At 44.0% G+C, this 18,869-nt stretch overlaps 1 protein-coding gene across 1 annotated transcript in view; it reads right to left on the bottom strand.

Moving 5' to 3' along the window:
* Nucleotides 1–17,909, bottom strand: part of PNPT1 (polyribonucleotide nucleotidyltransferase 1) — a 31,605-nt gene extending 13,696 nt beyond the window's left edge. Inside the window, exons 1-13 of the mRNA XM_029071665.1 lie at nucleotides 17,746–17,909; nucleotides 14,685–14,745; nucleotides 11,797–11,871; nucleotides 10,421–10,526; nucleotides 9,358–9,407; nucleotides 7,474–7,537; nucleotides 7,343–7,390; nucleotides 5,877–5,990; nucleotides 3,727–3,913; nucleotides 2,651–2,702; nucleotides 1,949–2,006; nucleotides 1,387–1,488; nucleotides 94–190 (exon numbers count right to left, since the gene is read on the bottom strand). Of these exons, the coding sequence (XP_028927498.1) occupies nucleotides 94–190; nucleotides 1,387–1,488; nucleotides 1,949–2,006; nucleotides 2,651–2,702; nucleotides 3,727–3,913; nucleotides 5,877–5,990; nucleotides 7,343–7,390; nucleotides 7,474–7,537; nucleotides 9,358–9,407; nucleotides 10,421–10,526; nucleotides 11,797–11,871; nucleotides 14,685–14,745; nucleotides 17,746–17,909 (1,178 nt within the window). The remainder of the gene's footprint in view (nucleotides 1–93; nucleotides 191–1,386; nucleotides 1,489–1,948; nucleotides 2,007–2,650; nucleotides 2,703–3,726; nucleotides 3,914–5,876; nucleotides 5,991–7,342; nucleotides 7,391–7,473; nucleotides 7,538–9,357; nucleotides 9,408–10,420; nucleotides 10,527–11,796; nucleotides 11,872–14,684; nucleotides 14,746–17,745) is intronic.
* Nucleotides 17,910–18,869: the final 960 nt, after the last annotated feature.

Raw genomic sequence — 18,869 nt, 5'->3', positions numbered from 1 at the left:
TTATGCTTGTTGACATTTCCAAAAGGTTATCTCAGGCTATTCACATAAATAGGCACTCAAATAAATACCACACAATAAATGAATAAATTTTACCTTCTGTATTCATTCAGGACAATACTTCGAAAAACTTCCTTTGAAACAACATTGAAGGATTCTATTATTTCAAATGGATCAGCTTCGGGAAACTTTTCTGGATAGTCAAGACATAAGCCAAAAGAAAACCTTGCTATATTTGTTAGACAAAAGCTTCTTTACAGCAGCTACAAACCATTAACACACGCATCCAGGCTTTTGGAAGCACCCTCTGACTACATGAACTTCTCAGGAAAATGATCTCAGAACTTTCAGTTCCCAGACAAAGAAAAGACAGGTCGAATCACAACCATGAAATCCTTGGGCAAAAGCATTAAGTTCCTGAGTACCAGGTATTTGTTGTTATTGGAGCCCTGCCTGCCCTTTCCATGGACAATGAGGTTGGGAGTGGCTACGTTTTGGACTAAGCTACTCACCAAACAACTTTGGCTCACTTTATTATGAAAAGGCACTATTGGCAGCTTGAATAGCAGCCCACACTCTCCATCTTGGCAACTTTATCTTAACCTGGATATTGAGGATCAAAGAACTCTTTCCTCTATATTACCACTAAATCTCCAACACTTCAACGGAACAGTAAACCTCATTTAAAGTCTTATATAGCTTCCCCTCGGTGTTCATTTTCTCTTCAATGAAATTAAAGGAACTGACATAAAATGTCTAAATTAAATCGATATACTAACACACCTTTTATTCTCTGCACGTGTCAGGAACAAATTATTAAGCTATGCCTAAACATGAGATTTTTAAATAGTCGTGTCACTTTCATTCAACCTTCCCTTTCCTTGAAATTCAGTTATGAGACTGGGTACTATGAGAAAAACGAAGTTTGGTTTACAAACATTTTAAATATGACTTTTTTCCTTCTTCAAAGGATCATGTAAGAGTTCTATATACCTAAAGTTTTGATTAAAAACTATTCATTTTGTTCTTTCCCAAACCAGATAATAAAATACCTCATTAGCTTCATTATCTAACCAGATAATAAAGTACCTCATTAGCTTTACTATCTGTAGTCAGAATTAACTTGAACTTTTAGTATCACATGAATATTCTGTAAAACCTTGTATAATGCTATACTCGTGTTTTTGGGGAATTAGAGGATTAGGGTCTTGTGAGCTGAGATTTTCCAGAATTTAAGAACCCACACCTAGAGTGGAGCGTATTTACATTTATCTCCAGGTCTCTATGAGCTTGTACACCTCTGTATCTGTCTTTCTCCATCTGTCTGTATCTGTTTCCCCATGTATATGTGTCTCTACTTATGTCTTTGTGACGGTCACAGTGTTTTACCTCTCTGGCATGTCTGCTTCCTTCTTTTCCCTCTCCTTGTATCTGAGGGGATATAGCACTGAAGACTATTTTTTTTTGTCTTAGCAGAGTCCCAGTGTTCCCCTAAAAGAGACAAGACTTTGTCTATACTTACAGGTGATTCACTTCACATTAGGTTCTACTACATTAAATTTATATGGGAGGGTTTAAACAATAAAGAGTAAATCTAATGAGGAAGTCTTCCAAGAATTTTCTTTGGCAATAGTAGCTTCTCAGTGGCTCCGCGATAGCTTTGTTACTGATTATTAACACATGGAAAAACACCACCAATAACTGTGTTGCTTTCTAAAAGGCCAAACAGCATAACGAAACAAATTGCCATTGGGAGGAAAATCAACCAGAGATTTACGTTGGATTGTGAGAGATTTTAAATCACTCACCAATATCCCAAAATTCAAGTTATCAAGTCAGATCTCTCCAATCCACATTATGTGTGCTGGGTGAAGAATTAGAAACACCGTCATCACTGGGACAATGAAAACCCGAAGGACCAACAATTAATAAATCAAGAAGACACGATTACCTTTCAGCTGCTCTTCAGTATCTAATCTGATTTTATTAATGGCTTCATCTCTAGAAATCTAGAGGAAAGTACAGTTGTTACAAGAAGACCAGTCATTTTCTCTACTTTCCTTTGTTTATTATTTATTCCTTTATTTCCCCTACATTTATTATTTAGGTCCAGGAGCCTCATCCCAGTAAACCTGGAAATTCAGTTCTGCATGGCTCCTAAAGTGATGTGAACTGGCGTCCAGGTAGGGAAGAGGCTATGCGGAGAACCTGGGCAGATGAATCAGGAGATGGTGGTTGTCTCTTTGCACCTGGACCGTTCTTTTAGCCCCACAGCACTTATGTACATATCCTTATGCTCTGCCCTTTCCCCTAGCTATCAGTTATTTTAATGTCTCTAGACTGTAAGTTCCTTGTGGGCTGGGATCGTGCCTACCATTCTAATGCTGTCAGTGGAGTGCTCTGCACACTGTAAATGCTCAATAAATACCACTGATGGACTGATAGGCATAAAGGGAAGGAAAACTTTGGAAATTAAAAGAAAAACCTTAAAATCCCCAAAAGGGATAAAAACACAACCTGAGCAGAGTCTAGGGTATTTCTGTCAGTGCAACATGAAGGCAGAAATACAACTTTTCAACCTATTTGTAAGAGCTGTGACACAAAATAGGCTACAAAATATTGCTAAATATGGATTCTTAAATGGTATACTTACTTTATCATGATTAAAATCTGTAAAAACTGCATAGATCTTCTCAGTAGCGAGGCTATTGGCATAAAGACCAATTAGAAACAGTGTAGCAATTCCTATGACATTCAATGTTAAAAGATTTTTAAGTAATGAGCCCCCACCCTCGGTCTAATTCATTATATTTAAAAAAATGTAGAAAATGGAAAACTTAACTCTAGATCTACTAGATTAAAACCGTCAAATATTTGTGGGAGAACATGAACACACTTTAAAACCCGTGACGATGAGAAGACACCTCGAAATTTTGAAAAGGTAAAGGAATTCAAATTTAAAGATGACCAACATCCTGGCTCTCTACCAGTCAATAATCAGAAAAATTCAACCAAGAAGTCTCACGGTGAACTTTGGAAAACTGACGAAAGAGTTTCAGACCAAATGGAAAGGCTACAGAGAGGTGCTTGCAGGCAACTCTTAATTCCATTTTGACTAAACTGTCCTTTGGAAGTGCCCACGCTTTCCCACAAAAAAGCAGGATGCTCTCAGTACCTAGGGAGCCTGACTATTCAGGGCCTCTGAGGCCATGACACATAGGCTCACCCGCTGACTTTTTACTTTTGTAACCCTATCTTTGGTCACTTCCCCCCGCCTCCCCCTTCCCTCTACTTCTTTTCTTCCTTTTCAGCTTTGTCATGAGCTGATCCTCTATTGCCACCCTTTCTCCATCCAGGTCGGGAATAGATTCTGGAATAATGCAAACTCGTTATGGACAGGATCGTGTCTGCTAATTCTCTTAATAATGCACTTTCCCAAGCGCTTAGTACAGCGCTCTCCACATAGTAAGTGCTCAATAAGTACGATTGATTCCCCTTGGCACCTGAATGCCAAAAACCCAAGCGAGAAGCCAGGGCCCAAGCAGCCAGTAGTCCAACTACCCCCTAACGATTCTCTTTACAATTTACCATTTATTGTCCCATTCAGAACAATGGTTATTGCCAAAGGCTACTTCTAAAGAAGAAAGAAAATCCTCAGATACATACACAGTTTCCACCAAGACGTTATTTTCAGGTGTAAAATAAATTCACAATTTGGGTTGCACCTACTTCTGGACACACTTCACAATCTCCGGGGGAGCAGTAAACAACTTCTGAGGGGTCCTCTTGGCCATTCCGCCTTCCTTTACCAGTTGCTGTATGCCCTGAATGATTTGTTGCGTATGCTTCATCCCCACTTTAATGGCATGACTGAAGTCCTGCTGCAACACGTTCTCGGCAGCGGCTTCCAACATGACTATTAAGGTACAAAACGGGGCTCAGTTTAATTAAAACCTCACCAGAGACGCTATTTTATATTAGCGGCGAAAAATTATTAGCTTCTGATTCCACAAATTTGGAGAGCTCACCATTGAAGAATTAGTGAATGTCTTCTCGTAATGCACGTCAGTATAGATCTGAGATTCTAGACTGCAAGCTCAGTGTGGGCAGTCAGGCCTATTTACTGAGTGCTTAACTGTGTGCAGAGCACTGTACTAACCAATTCTATGACAAGGTACTCTCCCAAGTGCTTAGTATAGGACACTGCACACAGAAAGCACTCAATAATTATTGATTGTTTCGGTATAAGAAATGGTTGCAGAACGGCTGTGTTCATGCATCTGGTGTTGGCAAACCGGGAGAACCACAGATGGCAACTTTTCATTTTGAGGGGGTGGGATGGGGCGTGAAAAGGAGAGGAGAGATTTTAGAGGGATGAGGGCTGGGAGGTGACAGCCTTTGAAAAGAGTCAATAGGCTAGAAAGTCATCATTTTGGGACTTTTCCAACCCAATTAAGAACTCTCAGACTTTGTCAGAGACCTGGAAAGATCAAGTTTAGGAGTCAAGCTCCAAAAGTAGTGGGGCAATTGCCTCTTGGTCCCCACTGAGAGGGAACCTCTGTGAGAGCTAGACGGCAGGGTTCTCAAAGAACATATCTTCCAAGTTATGGGCGAAGTGACTATTTGTTTTGAGGGATCGGTTTGCCCTGCAATAGCTTAGTCACTTCCCTTGAATGTGAAATCACTTGCCTTTACACTTAAATGGAAAAGAGAAGAGAACTAGAAGAGCAGTGAGTGACAAAGGCCATTTACATACTACATTTCAACCCACAGAATACTTCTTACATGCCTGGGAATAAATGGGAATAATTTATATAAAATGTGGGATTTATATAATAATGGGAGGAGGAAAATGAAGCAGTTCAATTTTGAAAGAGGTGTAACAAGATCGGCATTCCTGCACTCTTGTGAGTCCTTGCACCCAACTCTCCTTCAAGTAAGACGGCTTTACTGGCCAGCACTTTGGATTTTACTATTGAACACGACAGTCATAATGTCACTTTCCAAGACCATATTAATCTCGTCTCTCTCCTTAAGCAAAGTCGTTAGCAGAGTGCTCTAGAAATGCCATTAACTAAGCAGCAGCATTAAGGGAAGTTCAACTGGAATGAAACCAGTGGATTGGCAGGGTGGTGGAAGATTCAGAGTCCTGGGGGTGAGAACTGGAAGGGGGGTCAGTGGTTCAGCTAAGATTCTTCAGATATCTGTCCTCCAGTGGATTGCAAGACAGGAAAGTGACATTATCTGGATGAGAGAATGAGATCGGGGAGACTAGCCTACTACTCCGTTGTCTCCTCTAGACTACAAACTCCTTGTGGGAAAGGAATGTGTCTACCAACTCTGCTATACTACACTCTCCTAAGCACTTAGTACAGTGCTCTGCACACAGTAAGCGCTCAACAAATACAACTGATTGACTCCAGACTTGTAGTCTTCTTGCTTCCTATCACTTCTCCTCCAGCTGGACCACATCAGTACCTCTTTGCTGAGGTCAACTGAGGGGTTGAGGAATGGCCAGATTAAATTACACAATTACAAAATGATTCCCTAACTCATGCCCAGGTGTACACTTTACATTCCACGGAAACTAGTCGGAACATTTCAGAAGTGGTCACTGTTTATTAAAGCAAGGTTGTGGCAACTTCCATTTCCTAACCCATTTCAAAAGACGTTTCCTTTAAATTTTCAAAAGACACAGTGCAGGGCACTCTGCTAAACACGTAGTTTAAGGAAAGAGTTAAGAGTCAGACAGTAATAAATTTGATTTGGAAAAAAAAGCCCAACGTACTCTTATCTGAGAAAAAAGGAGCAAGGCGAGCTCTGAGTTTTTTTTGAGTCAGCACTTACTTTGGAACTAAACTGCTATTCCAATTACTTACCAACCTGACTCCGAGGTGCTCCGGCAACTACTAAATTTAAAGCACTGGATGCCATTTCTCTTCGAGTCGGGTTAATGACACATTCTCCGTTTATCAGTCCTACTCGTACTGCACCTGAAGATGTATTACAAAGATTACAGGCATTTTAAAATCAAGCACGCAGAACTGATTTCAAAGAATCTGCCTTCCTTGATAGTTGAGGTCTTCTCGACTAACATGTTCATTTTCCTCTTCTCTATTTATTGCTACAATCAAAATGTACTTATTAAATGTCCACCATCCCAATATGATGTTCTATGCTCCCAGTTGCATAAACAAGTTCACCATTAACAAAATGAAGGAGCTCATAAATCTTTCCTACCTCTCCCAAGTTGTTATCAAGAGCAAAACTTAAGGTGTTGTCTGTGGTGATTTGGGATAAAGTCCCTGGGCTTCCTTCACTCAAAAGTCCAAAGGAGACTTCTTGGCTCCATCCCAAGGCTACCAACTGCCTCCCCAGTCAGAAATGTCTCCAAACTGAACTTTTGCAAGGCTACAGTGATGCCTAAAACCCAGCCCACACACTTTGCTCCTCTAATGCCATCCTACTCACGTAGGATGTGCTCCCTCTTCATATCTACAGACCCTTTGCCCACCCTCAAACGCTTATTGAAGGCACATCTCCTCCAAGAGGCCTTCCCTGATTATGTCCTGTTCTTCCACTCCTTTCTGACACACCCTGACTTGCTCCCTTTGTTCATCCCCTTTCCAAACCCCAAAGCTGTAACTGACTAATTTACATTAATGTCTCTCCCCCTCTAGACTGTAAGCTCATCGTGAGCACAGAACATATCTGTTTATTGTTGTATTGTACTCTCCCAAGTGCTTAGTACAGTGGTCAGCACATAGTTAGCGCTCAATAAATACTACTGACTGCTGATCGATCCTCAGTCTTTCACATCTCTTCAAGGACTATTACTCAGCTGGGGCACCAGAAAACTGATGCCGCCATCCCACAACTTACAGCCACAAGCCCCCAAATTGGTGTAGGTAGACTAGTATTACTATCGTTAATAATAATGACAAAAATACTACTGATAGTTGTTAAGTACTTACAATGCACTATGCACTGTATCAAGCATTGGGGTAGATACAAAAAAAAATCCATCAGATACAGTCCTTGCCCCACCTGGGGCTGTAGGAGGGAGAACAGGAAATTTTACATTATTTTACAGATAAGGAAACTGAGGCATTGAGGTGACTTGCCCCAGGTCACACAGCAGGCAAGTGGCAGAATCAGGATTAGAATCCAGGTCCTCTGACTCCCAGGCCCATGCTCTTTCCACTAGGCCATGCTGCTTCTTCGAGAGGGCAATGTTTGAAATGATAGAATACTGGCTCTTTCTAAAAGTTTAAATTACATATTATATACATGTATACACACACACACACACACACACATATAAATTTCTGGATTATAAACTCACCAACGGGGCCATTCCAAGGAATATCTGATAGTGAGAGGGCTGCAGAAGCTGAAAGTTAAGAGAGATACAGGTGAACACTTTATGCCCACCGCATAACTCTAGATTAATTGTCATCTCTGTTTTTGTTTTACCTCCATTAATTGCCAAGACATCAGGTTCATTGACACCGTCTACTGCTAAGAGATTACAAAGGATCTGCCGTAAAAGACAATGGAAAAAATGGTAAGCAATTTCCTTCAAAATATTTCCTAGATTGGTGAACACACACCCGCACGTAAGGACTCGCCGCTTCTTGGGTGATCACCACCGAGTGCTCTGATTGGCTAGGATTTGGCTCTGAGCTGATTCCTAATAATAATAATAATAACTGTGGTATTTGTTAAGCACTTACTATGTGCCAGACACTGTACTAAGCGCTGGGGTAGAGATAAAGTAATCAAGTTGGATTTAGTCCCTGTCCCACATGGGGCTCACAGTCTTAATCCCCATTTTACAGATGAGGTAACTGAAGCAAAAAGAAGTGAAGTGACTTGCCCAAGGTCATACAGCAGACAAACGGCAGAGTCGGGATTAGAACCCAGGTCCCTCTGACTCCCAGGGCTGAGCTCTATCCACTAGATCAGGCTGCTTCTGCCTCTTGACAGGGAGGGTGAGGCTTGGTGGGAGGGAAAGGTGCTATGTATCACCCTCATCTCCAGTTGTGCGCATCTCTACATGTGTCACACCCTCGCAAAGGTCAGACTTTACTTTTTGCCCAATTTCTATCACTCTTTCGGTTATCCGTATGCTCAAGAAAGTCCCATTTAAATTAATGAGTAATAAGACTGAAAGTCCACCAGAAAAATAATGCAAGGCTTTCTGCGATACTGGGGTCAACTAATAAATGTCCGACTTTATATTCAAGGGAGTAATAATTGCACCCAGAATCAATTGGTAAAAAACAAATACCATTTAAAAAAAAACCCCAAAACCACCAAAGTGGTGGCTGGAGGGGAATATAGCCAAGCGAGAAGAGGCCGAGCAGTTTGTCAGTTGAAGCCTGTCCAGCCTCTGGCCATGGTGGTTCCAAGGCCCCTCTGGGTGGTCCATGATACCTGTGGTGAGTGGAGTGGGCTGCTCATATGGCAGTACCCAGCAGAGGCTTGGGGACAGCTTTTTATGCTCCCCCATCCCGTGTTTTGTGGGCACACTATGGGAGGGTTTCTGGCATGGAACAGGAAGTGGGGACTTCAAGATCGCTTTAGACTGAAAGCTCAGTGTGGGCAGTGAACTGTCTACCAACTCTGATATACTGTACTCTCCCAAGCACTTAGTATAGTGCTCTGCACACCAAGTACTCAATAAAAACCACTGATTAAAAAGAGAAAAAAATCCACCGAGTTAGAAGAGGTATTTCCATAGTGTGATCATTTCAGATCCATTTATGTTACTTTTTTGACGTCAATAAACAGCTATACACACACACACATCCACATATATAAATAATGGTATTTGATAAGCACTTTCTATGTGTTAAACTGTGTTGTAAGTGCTGGAGTAGATACAAGTCAAGATAGATGAATACCCCAATATTAGAAGTCTGAAAGAGGGAGACAACACAAATCAATTGATACCGCTGAACAAGAACCACAGTGAAGAGGTCTGTTGTGCCTTTTTTTTTTTTTTTTACTGTCAGAAAATAATTCTCAACTCTAAACTGGATTTCTGGGCTGAATTATTGGGTTGGTTTATCTGCATGGAGTAAAACTATTTTCCCTGGCAGTGGAAGTCTGGGGACATTACCTGGCTGGTATATGTGCTTAAAATCAGCAGGATTAATAAAAGATGTCGGCAAGCACTAAAAATTAAGTTACATTCGGCCCCACCTCAAAAGGTATCTTACACACATATCACTAAATGCCCAATTTCCCCTTAGAAGGAAAACTGAAATCCGTTGTTCACTTTTCGCTAAAAGTAATACCAGTTTTGAATGTATCATCAATAAGACTACACCTGAAAATCCTAATAGAACTCACCTGGGTATCATAAAAGTAGCCAGCAGGAAAGAGAGGCCTGATTGAGCGATCTGGAAGACATTATTAAATCAGAACAGCAGTATTACTAAGAGTTAATTTCACACTTTCATTCAATCTCGGCAAAGGGCTATACAATATCAGTCAATTAATCAATCGTATTAACTGAGCGCTTACTGTGACAAGGGAGCTTACAGGGAGCTTAGAGTCTAGAGGGGGAGATGGACATTAATAGAAATCAATTAATTACAGATATGGACGTTAAGTGCTTATGGGGGTAAATAAGGATGCAAATTCAAGTGCAAGGGCAACACGGAAGGGAGTGTGAGAAGAGGAAATGAGGGTTTAATCAGGGAAGGCTTCTTGGAGGAGATACTTGGTACTCAGTAGAGCATTACTGGCATGGTCTGTTTCCCTTGGGTTAGAGGGGACAAGAATGAGAGGCTTCCTGTGCTGTGCAGATTCATTCTGGTCCTCTTTAGCAGGATTCTCTGCTCTCGTGTCAGGACAGGATGAGGTTAAAGAGTAGGGTGGTGACACATTTAATTCTGGTTGTCGGGCCGCTAATCAAATAATAATTATGGTATTTGTTAAGCACTTACTATGTGCCAAGCACTGTTCTAAAATGTGGAAGTAGGGAGTGGAGATTTTTAAGGGCAAAAGAAAACCTATCGACCCGTACTATCCCTCCAATCCCCTCTTTATTTTTATTTCCTGGGGCTAGTACTCTGAATTATGAAAATCAGATTTTACTTTATAAAGGACTAATCCAATTCAGGAACAATTCAATAATAACTGTCCCATTTCCCAGAATCCAGGAGGGGGAGCACAAACAAAAAACCCCCAATAAACTCATTCTTAGAATCCTGCCCATCTAATAGGGGAGAAGGTGATGTTTTAAGTAAGCCAATTCCACACCAAAAAATACATCAAAGTCAGCAACGCTAAAAAATACTGGCACTAGCCACCACGGAATATATCTGGGCTTCAACTTCATAACCCTGGGAAGAAATGACCATTAGAAGTCCAAGTACTGCTTGGGACTATTTTCAGTATTTTACCCGACCTATTATTCGACTCGTAAGAATTTCTTTGTCAGAAGAACCGAGCTCTCGTCTAAGATAATTTGTGGGAATTCTTCCGGCTGCGGCGGCCTTTTGGCGATAGTCAACCTAGAGGGATGAATAAAAATTCCATATGAATCTCACAAACTGTTTCTACAGCTACAGTAGTCTTCCCTGAAGAGATTGGCAATTTATGCTAGAGTGCTCTTAGAAAAAAAATTATTTGAACTGCTAAATATCTGGGACATACTGCATTGTAAGCCTGGCTCTAGGCATTTTGTAATCAATAATAATCAATAATCATACCAACAGTATTTGTTAAGCACTTACTCTGTGCGAGACACTGCTCTAAGCACTAGTGTGGATCCAAGCTAATCGGGTAAGACACAGTGCCTGTCCCACATAAATCTTAATCCCCATTTTACATTTGAGGAAACTGAAGCCTAGAGAAGTGAAGTGACTTGCCCTTGGTCACATTGCAGACAAGTGATGGAGCCAGAATTAGAACCCAGGCCCTTCTGACTTCTGAATCATTATTATGCATTCTTTTCCTTTATTTTAATGTAAATATTGCTAAAGTGAATTTTTCTCCAAGGATGTGGCCTTCTTGCTCAATCCCACGCTTTTCTCGGCTGCCCCTGTGGCTACCCTCTTACAAGGGTTCGAGGTCAGAGGAGTAGTGTGGCCTAATGGATACAGCATGAGCCCGGGAATCAGAAGGACCTGGGTTCTAATCCCAGCTCTGCCACTTGTCTGCTGTGTAACCTTGGGCACGTCACTTCACTTCTCTGGGCCTCAGTTACCTTTTCTGTAAAATGGGGATTAAGACTGCAAGCCCCATGTGGGACGGGGACTAAGTGCAACCTGATTAGCTCAAATCTATCCCAGTGCTTAGTATAGTGGCTGGCACATAGTAAGTGCTTCACAAATACAAACAAAAAACCCAATAAAACAAAACAAAAAAACAGCTGAAAGACTCCCAGGCTGGGTAGACACAGACAGGGCAAGGCGTATGTGGCTCCTGGATACTTAAATCACCCACCAGCTGCTCCCAAGATGAATTTAAATGTGGTTTCTTTTCTTTGGAAAAACTCATTAACCATAAGACGGATTGAATCCCACATGGTTTGACTTCTGAGATTTACCTTAATTCATGTAATTTGTTATGAGGAATGGTCAACCTGCAAATGGTACTGAATTATTCTCTTGTAATAAAGATAACGGGCCAACTTGTGAAACGTTGCCCAAAACACGTGAAACAGGCCCTAAAGGATGGTACAGATTTCACACTTTCCGTTCCTCAGAAGCTGGAGGAAAACATACAACACTCTGATATGGCAACACAGAAGCCAAATAATAAAGAATAATGGGTACTCACCACCAAAGGCATAAACTGAGAGGGGGAAGGTTTGGTTTTGCTGACTGCCGTGACCATCACCGACGTGTCTCCCAGCTAAAGTCAGAACAGACAGAATCCTGGTAAGTAACCATTACATCTCATTCTAATTTTTCATTTACCACTCCTGATCCAGAGACTACTAATGGCAGGACAGCAAATGTTTCTCTATGGCTACATGTAAGAAAATAATTTGTGAACACCCCCCCGCCCAACGACCAAAACAAGTGATAATGTTGCGTTAATTCAAAAGAGGTTAAAAGTCAGTTCTTTTTATTGGCATGAATCTCCTGTATAAGGAACAAAATCATTTAATTTTCAGAAACAAAGGAGCCTAGAGAACAAAGGGCCTTTACTTAGACCAACAGTCCTCCATTTTCATAAAAAACAACATAAGAATGGATTTAAGCCAGATTGCAGGTCCACTCAGTTTAGTATTCTGTTTCCCAGCGACTAAAAAATATGCTAAGGAACCACATTGCCCTCATTGCCCTCGCCTAGACCCGCTAGACCGTCAGCTCGTTGTGGGCAGGGAACGTGTCTACTAACTCTGTTAAATCGGACTTTTCCCGGCACTTAGTACAGTGCTCTGCACACAGTAAGCGCTCAGTAAACTGCGAATCTGCTGTGGGCAGAGAATGCATCTGCTGTTACACTCTACTCTCCCAAGCGCTCAGTACAGCTCTTTGCACGCGGTAAGTGCTCAATGAATACAATTGAATGAATACCACTGATCGATTATGTTTTCGGCCCACTGACCTTCCTATAGTAAAGATTTCCACATGCTCACTATCTGATGTGGGATGAAGTGTTATTTCCTTCGTATTAATTCTGCTATCTTCCTTTCCTGGTTAGTTACGGCATTTATTAAGGGCTTATGATGGGGGTAAGCACTGTGCTAAGTGCTGGTTAAGATCTGAAGGTAACGTATCAGACACAGTCACTGTCCCACATGGAGCTTAAGATCTAGGTGGGGTAGAGAGATAAGTGGCTTAGTGGAAAGAGCCCGGGCTTGGGAGTCAGAGGTCGTGGGTTCTAATCCCGGCTCTGCCGCTTGTCAGCTGTGTGACCTTGGGCAAGGCACTTAACTTCTCTGTGCCTCAGCTACCTCATCTGTAAAATGGGGATGAAGACTGTGAGCCCCACGTGGGACAACCTGATTCCCCTATATCTAGCCTGGCATTTAGAACAGTGCTTGGCACATAGTAAGCGCTTAACAAATACCAACATTATTATTATAAAAAACAAGATAAAAATAGATGGCAGTCAACAGCAAGCAACAGAGTTAACAAACTAAGAAAGCAAAGTCAAAACAAGTATCCCACACATTAATCCTTTTACCCAAAACAAAGTTAGAAATTTAGCAATTTTGTTGGGCAACTTGCGCTAATCAGGCTTGAGAGGGAAGGCAGAGAGTTGGACGAGGGAAGTGGGGAGGTGGCATCAGGCAAAAACAACAGTAGGAAATTGAAGGAGAGCAGGAAATAAATGCCGGACGTACTTTTCCCAAAAGCAGGAAATCGAAGGTGGGCAAGTTGGGAGCCAGAAACACTGCCTTCCCTCCACGATTCAGCTAATACTTTATGAGATGGATGTTGGGTCCTTGCAAAATCCCAGATGAGGGAAAACTCACATTGCAGTTTTAACCGTGTCTCATGTGCGCACTCAAGTTTTTCCAGCACTGCATCATGCTGCATCCAAACAAACGTATACTGTTGTAATAATGTTCTCTAATTCCGTAACCACATTCTAGCCAACATGTACACTGGGGAGATGCTGGTGTACCATTGTTTTTTTCATTTCTAGAGGCCCGAGAAAGTAATGGAAGTGAAGCGAGCGATAGAGCTGTTGTAGAAGCGGGGCCTAGTGGGAAGAGCACACGCTTGGGAGGCAAAAGACCTGGGTTCTAATCCTGGCTGCGCCACATGTCTTCTGGGGGACCTTTAGCAAGTCACTTAATTTCTCTGTGTCTCAGTTACCTCCGTATCTGTCAAATGGGGATTGAGACTGTGAGCCCCACATGTAACATGCACTGTATCCAACCGGGGTTAGCTTGTATCTACCCCAGTGTTAAGTTCAGTGTCCTGCACGTAGTAACTGCTTAACAAATACCAAAAGGAAGAAAAAAATGATTTGGAAAGGTTGCTGGTGGAGCAAGCGGAGCTAGTAGTTGGAAAGGAAAGGATTGGCATAAAATTCTAGTCAATAGTGGGATGGAGTAGGGAGGAGGAGAAGTTAGATGTGGAAAGGGAATTGGAACAAGGAAGGGACTATCAATCTGATAAATCTAAGGCTTTACTTACTGTAAGCTCCCTGTGGGCAGGGAATGTCTCTACCAACTCTGTAGTACTGTTGTATTCTCCCAAGTGTTCAGTACAGTGCTTCAGGCAGTGTGACTAATTGGAGATGTGGTGACAAAGATTTTTTGCACATTTCTCTCCCCTGAAACATTTCAGACTTCCTGGGTGGGAGTTGGGGGGCGAGGTGGGGTTGATGGGTCACAATTCTCAAGATGAGAAATTAACTAGATTAGTACACTCTAAACTCGTTGCCAACTACCTGCCAACTCTTTCAAGTGCTAAGTAAGGTGCTCCGCATATACTAAGTGCTCGATAAGCACCGTTGATGATGATGCTATAAGGCAAAGCTTCCAAAGCAGCTTTTCTCCTGAAAGTATTTAAGAGACAGCAGAAAGCCAGCGTTTCAGAGCAGTTTTTTAATTTATTTTGGAAGAAAAGGGAAAGGCCTCAATCTCTGAATTCTCATTCCACCCTACAGTTTTACAAGAGAGAAACACAACTCTTTTGAGGAAATCAGCTCCAGACTTCATAACTTTAAAAAACGCTGAAATTTTAAACCTAGAGTTTTACCTGCACCACAGCACAGCCATCAGCAAATCTGGCAAGTTTTCCTGAAGATATTTCTAGTTTTCTGTAAAAAAGAAAAACAAAGGCAACACAATCCAAATCTGCTCGGGATACTACGATTAGTGTGATAATCAGTGAGCTCAAACTCTTCCAAACAAACGAAAAAAAAGGAGACCTGGGAAGGACCAGAGGATGTTTAGATTGTGACCCCATCGTTGGGCAGGGATTGTCCCTCTCTGTTACCGAATTGTACACTCCAAGCGCTTAATACAGTGCTCTGCACATGGTAAGCGCTCAATAAATACTATTGAATGAATAAACCTCATCTGCAAAACGGGGATGAAGACTGTGAGCCCTACATGGGACAACCTGATGACCCTGTATCTCCCCCAGTGCTTAGAACAGTCCTCCGCACATAGTAAGCGCTTTACAAATACCAACATTATAAACCTAGGGTTGGGGAGAAGCAAGGTGAAGGGGTTTAAAAAGATACTTCGGGCTTTAGACTGCAAGCTCGTTGTGGGCAGGGACTGTGTCTGTTTATTGTTGTATGGTACTCTCCCAAGCGCTTAGTACAGTGCTCTGCACACAGTAAGAGCTCAACATATACGACTGTCTGACTGTACTGAGGTGAACCCGATGAGGTGAACCGATGAGGTGGCTACTTAGTAGGGGAATAATAATAATAATAATGTTATTTGTTAAGCGCTTACTATGTGCAGAATGAAAGGGAAGCCGCTGAGACCCTCAAAAGGATCATCACGACGGGCCGGGAGATGCTTGGGGCGGAAAGGGGTCGGGGACACAGAGGCAGGGCAGGGGGCCCGGCCAGGAGGTGTAGGAGGCGAGGAGGGTCAATCAGATGGACTTGTCTTCTGTGTGACCTTGGGTAAGTCAAGTCACTTCATTGGGCCTCAGTTCCCTCATCTGTAAAAGGGGCCTCAGTCCCCTCATCCCAGATTTTGAGCTCCCCTTTTCCCTCTGCTCCCTCTACCACCCCTTCACCTCTCCGCAGCTAAACCCTCTTCTCCCCCCTTTCCCTCTGCTCCTCCCCCTCTCCCGCCCCCTCCCCTCAGCACTGTACTCGTCCGCTCGACTGTATATATCATTACCCTATTTATTTTGTTAATGAGATGTACATCACCCTGATTTTATTTGCTATTGTTTTAATGAGATGCTCTTCCCCTCAATTCTATTTATTGCCACTGTTCTTGTCTGTCCGCCTCCCCCGATTAGACCGTAAGCCCGTCAAAGGGCAGGGACTGTCTCTGTTACCGATTTGTCCATTCCAAGTGCTTAGTACAGTGCTCTGCACATAGTAAGCGCTCAATAAATACTACTGAGTGAGTGAAGTAATAATAATAATAATATTGGTGTTTAAGCGCTTACTATGTACCGAGCATTGTCCTAAGAGCTGGGGTAGACACAGGGCAATCAGGTTGTCCCACATGAGGCCCCCAGTCTGAATTCCATTTTACAGATGAGGTCACTGAGGCACTTAGAAGTGACTTGCCCAAAGTCACGCAGCTGACAGGTGGTGGAGGCGGGATTAGAACCCATGACTTCTGACTCCTAAGCCCTTGCTCTTTCCACTGAGCCACGCTGCTTCTCTGGGGATTGAGCCTGAGAGCCCCACGTGGGACAGGGACGGTGTCCAACCTGATTTGCCTGTATCCACCCCAGCGCTTAGCAGAGTGCCTGGCACATAGCAAACGCTTAAAAAATACCATGAGTCTTCGATTATAGAAGCAGCCTGGCTTAGTGGAAAGAGCACGGGCTTGGGAGTCGGAGGACGTGGGTTCTAATCCTGGCTAATAATAAAAATAATGGTATTTGTTAAGCACTTGCTATGTGCCAAGCCCTGTTCTAAGCGCTGGGGAGGATACAAGGTGATCAGTTTGTCCCACGTGGGGGCTCCCAGGCTTAATGCCCATTTTCCCGATGAGGTCACTGAGGCCCAGAGAAGTGAAGGGACTGGCCCAAAGCCACCCAGCTGATAATAATAATAACAGTATTTAGGTGCTTACTATGTGCAAAGCGCTGTTCTAAGCGCTGGGGGGATGCAAGGTGATCAGGTGATCAGGTGAGCCACGTGGGGCTCCCAGCCTTCCTGCCCATTTTCCAGATGAGGTCACTGAGGCCCAAATAATAATAGTACCAATTAATAATAATGGTGGTATAACTGTAGTATTTGTTAAGCGCTTGCTATGTACCAAACCCTGTTCTAACTGCTGGGGGATGCAAGGTGATCGGATTGTCCCAAGTGGGGCTCAACGGCTTCACCCCCATTTTACAGATGAGGTCACTGAGGCCCAGAGAAGTGGCTTGCCCCAAGTCACACAGTTGATAATAATAGTATTTGTTAAGCACTATGTGCAAAACACTGTTCTAAGCGCTGGGGGAGATCAGGGTGATCAGGCTGTCCCACGTGAAGCTCCCAGCCTTCCTGCCCATTTTCCAGATGAGGTCACTGAGGCCCAGATGATAATAATTAACAATAACGATGGTGTAACTATAGTATCTGCTAAGCGCTTACTACGTGCAAAGCGCTGTTCTAAGCGCTGGGGGGATGCAAGGTGATGAGGTGGTCCCACGTGGGGCTCCCCGGCTTCACCCCCATTTTCCCGATGTGGTCACTGAGGCCCAGAGAAGTGAAAGGACTGGCCCAAAGCCACCCAGCAGCCCGGGGGCAGAGGCGGGATTCGAACCCACGACCTCTGCGTCCCCAGCCGGGGTGCGGCCATTAGGAGAAGCAGCGCGGCTCGGTGGGAAGAGGCCGGGCTTGGGAGTCGGAGGGCATGGGTTCGAATCCCGCCTCTGCCCGCCCGTGTGACTGTGGGCAAGTCACTTCACTTCTCGGGGGCCTCAGTGACCTCATCTGCAAAATGGGGATGAACTGGGAGCCCCACGTGGGACAACCTGGTTCTCCCCCAGCGCTCAGAACAGTGCTCGGCACATAGTAAGCGCTCAATAAAGGCTATAGACTGACTGACTGACTGAATGACTGAATGACTGACTGAATGAATAAGCGCTTAACAACCCCCCATGTTGTGATTCTTATTACCTGCCGCCGAGGTCGACGGTGGCGGTGACGGCGGCGACGGCCCTGCCGGCCGCTCCTCTGGCGGGGCCCGGCCCGGGGGCCGCCCGCGCGCCCCGCAGCGGCGCCAGCGCCCGGCCTCGCGCCAGCGCCCGGCCTCGCGCCAGCCACCCGCCGCCCGCCGCCATGACACCCGGCCGCGGCCCGCGCGGGGCCCGGGAGGAAGTGACGTCAGGCCGCGCTACGGCGGCCGGCGAGGGACCGGCGGCGCCGCAACGCGCTCGTCCGCCCCACGTGGCCGGGAACCGCCCCGACCCTGCCCGGGCCTCGACGCCCGTCGCCAGCGGCGGCGTGGCGGTTGGGGGCAAGCGGGGAGCTGAAAGAAATGCAGAAATTAGATTCAGTGGGCTACTACATTTATTCAAGAGTATTTATTGAGCGCTTACGGTGTGCAGAGCACTGCACTAAGCGCTTGGATTGTGCAATTGGGCCCCAGAGAGAGACCATCCCTGCCCATTCATTCATTCAATAGTATTTATTGAGTGCTTACTATGTGCAGAGCACTGGACTAAGCGCTTGGATTGTACAATTCGGCAACAGAGACCATCCCTGCCCATTCATTCACTGAATAGTATTTATTGAGCGCTTACTATGTGCAGAGCAGTGGACTAAGCGCTTGGGTTGTACAATTTGGCAACAGAGACCATCCCTGCCCATTCATTCATTCAATAGTATTTATTGAGTGCTTACTATGTGCAGACCACTGGACTAAGCGCTTGGATTGTGCAATTTGGCAACAGATAGAGACTATCCCCGCCCATTCATTCATTCAATAGTATTTATTGAGCTCTTACTATGTGCAGAGCACTGGACTAAGCGCTTGGATTGTGCAATTTGGCAACAGAGACCATCCCTGCCCATTCATTCAATAGTATTTATTGAGCGCTTACTATGTGCAGAGCACTGGACTAAGCGCTTGGATTGTACAATTTGGCAACAGATAGAGACCATCCCTGCCCATTCATTCATTCAATAGTATTTATTGAGCGCCTACTATGTGCAAAGCACTGGACTAAGTGTTTGGATTGTACAATTCGGCAACAGATAGAGACCATCCCTGCCCATTCATTCACTCAATAGTATTTATT

This window comes from Ornithorhynchus anatinus, chromosome 9 (assembly GCF_004115215.2).
Source record: "Ornithorhynchus anatinus isolate Pmale09 chromosome 9, mOrnAna1.pri.v4, whole genome shotgun sequence".
NCBI lineage: Eukaryota > Metazoa > Chordata > Mammalia > Monotremata > Ornithorhynchidae > Ornithorhynchus > Ornithorhynchus anatinus.
Note: the sequence above shows the minus strand (reverse complement) of the source record. Positions and strands in the feature narration are given on the sequence as shown.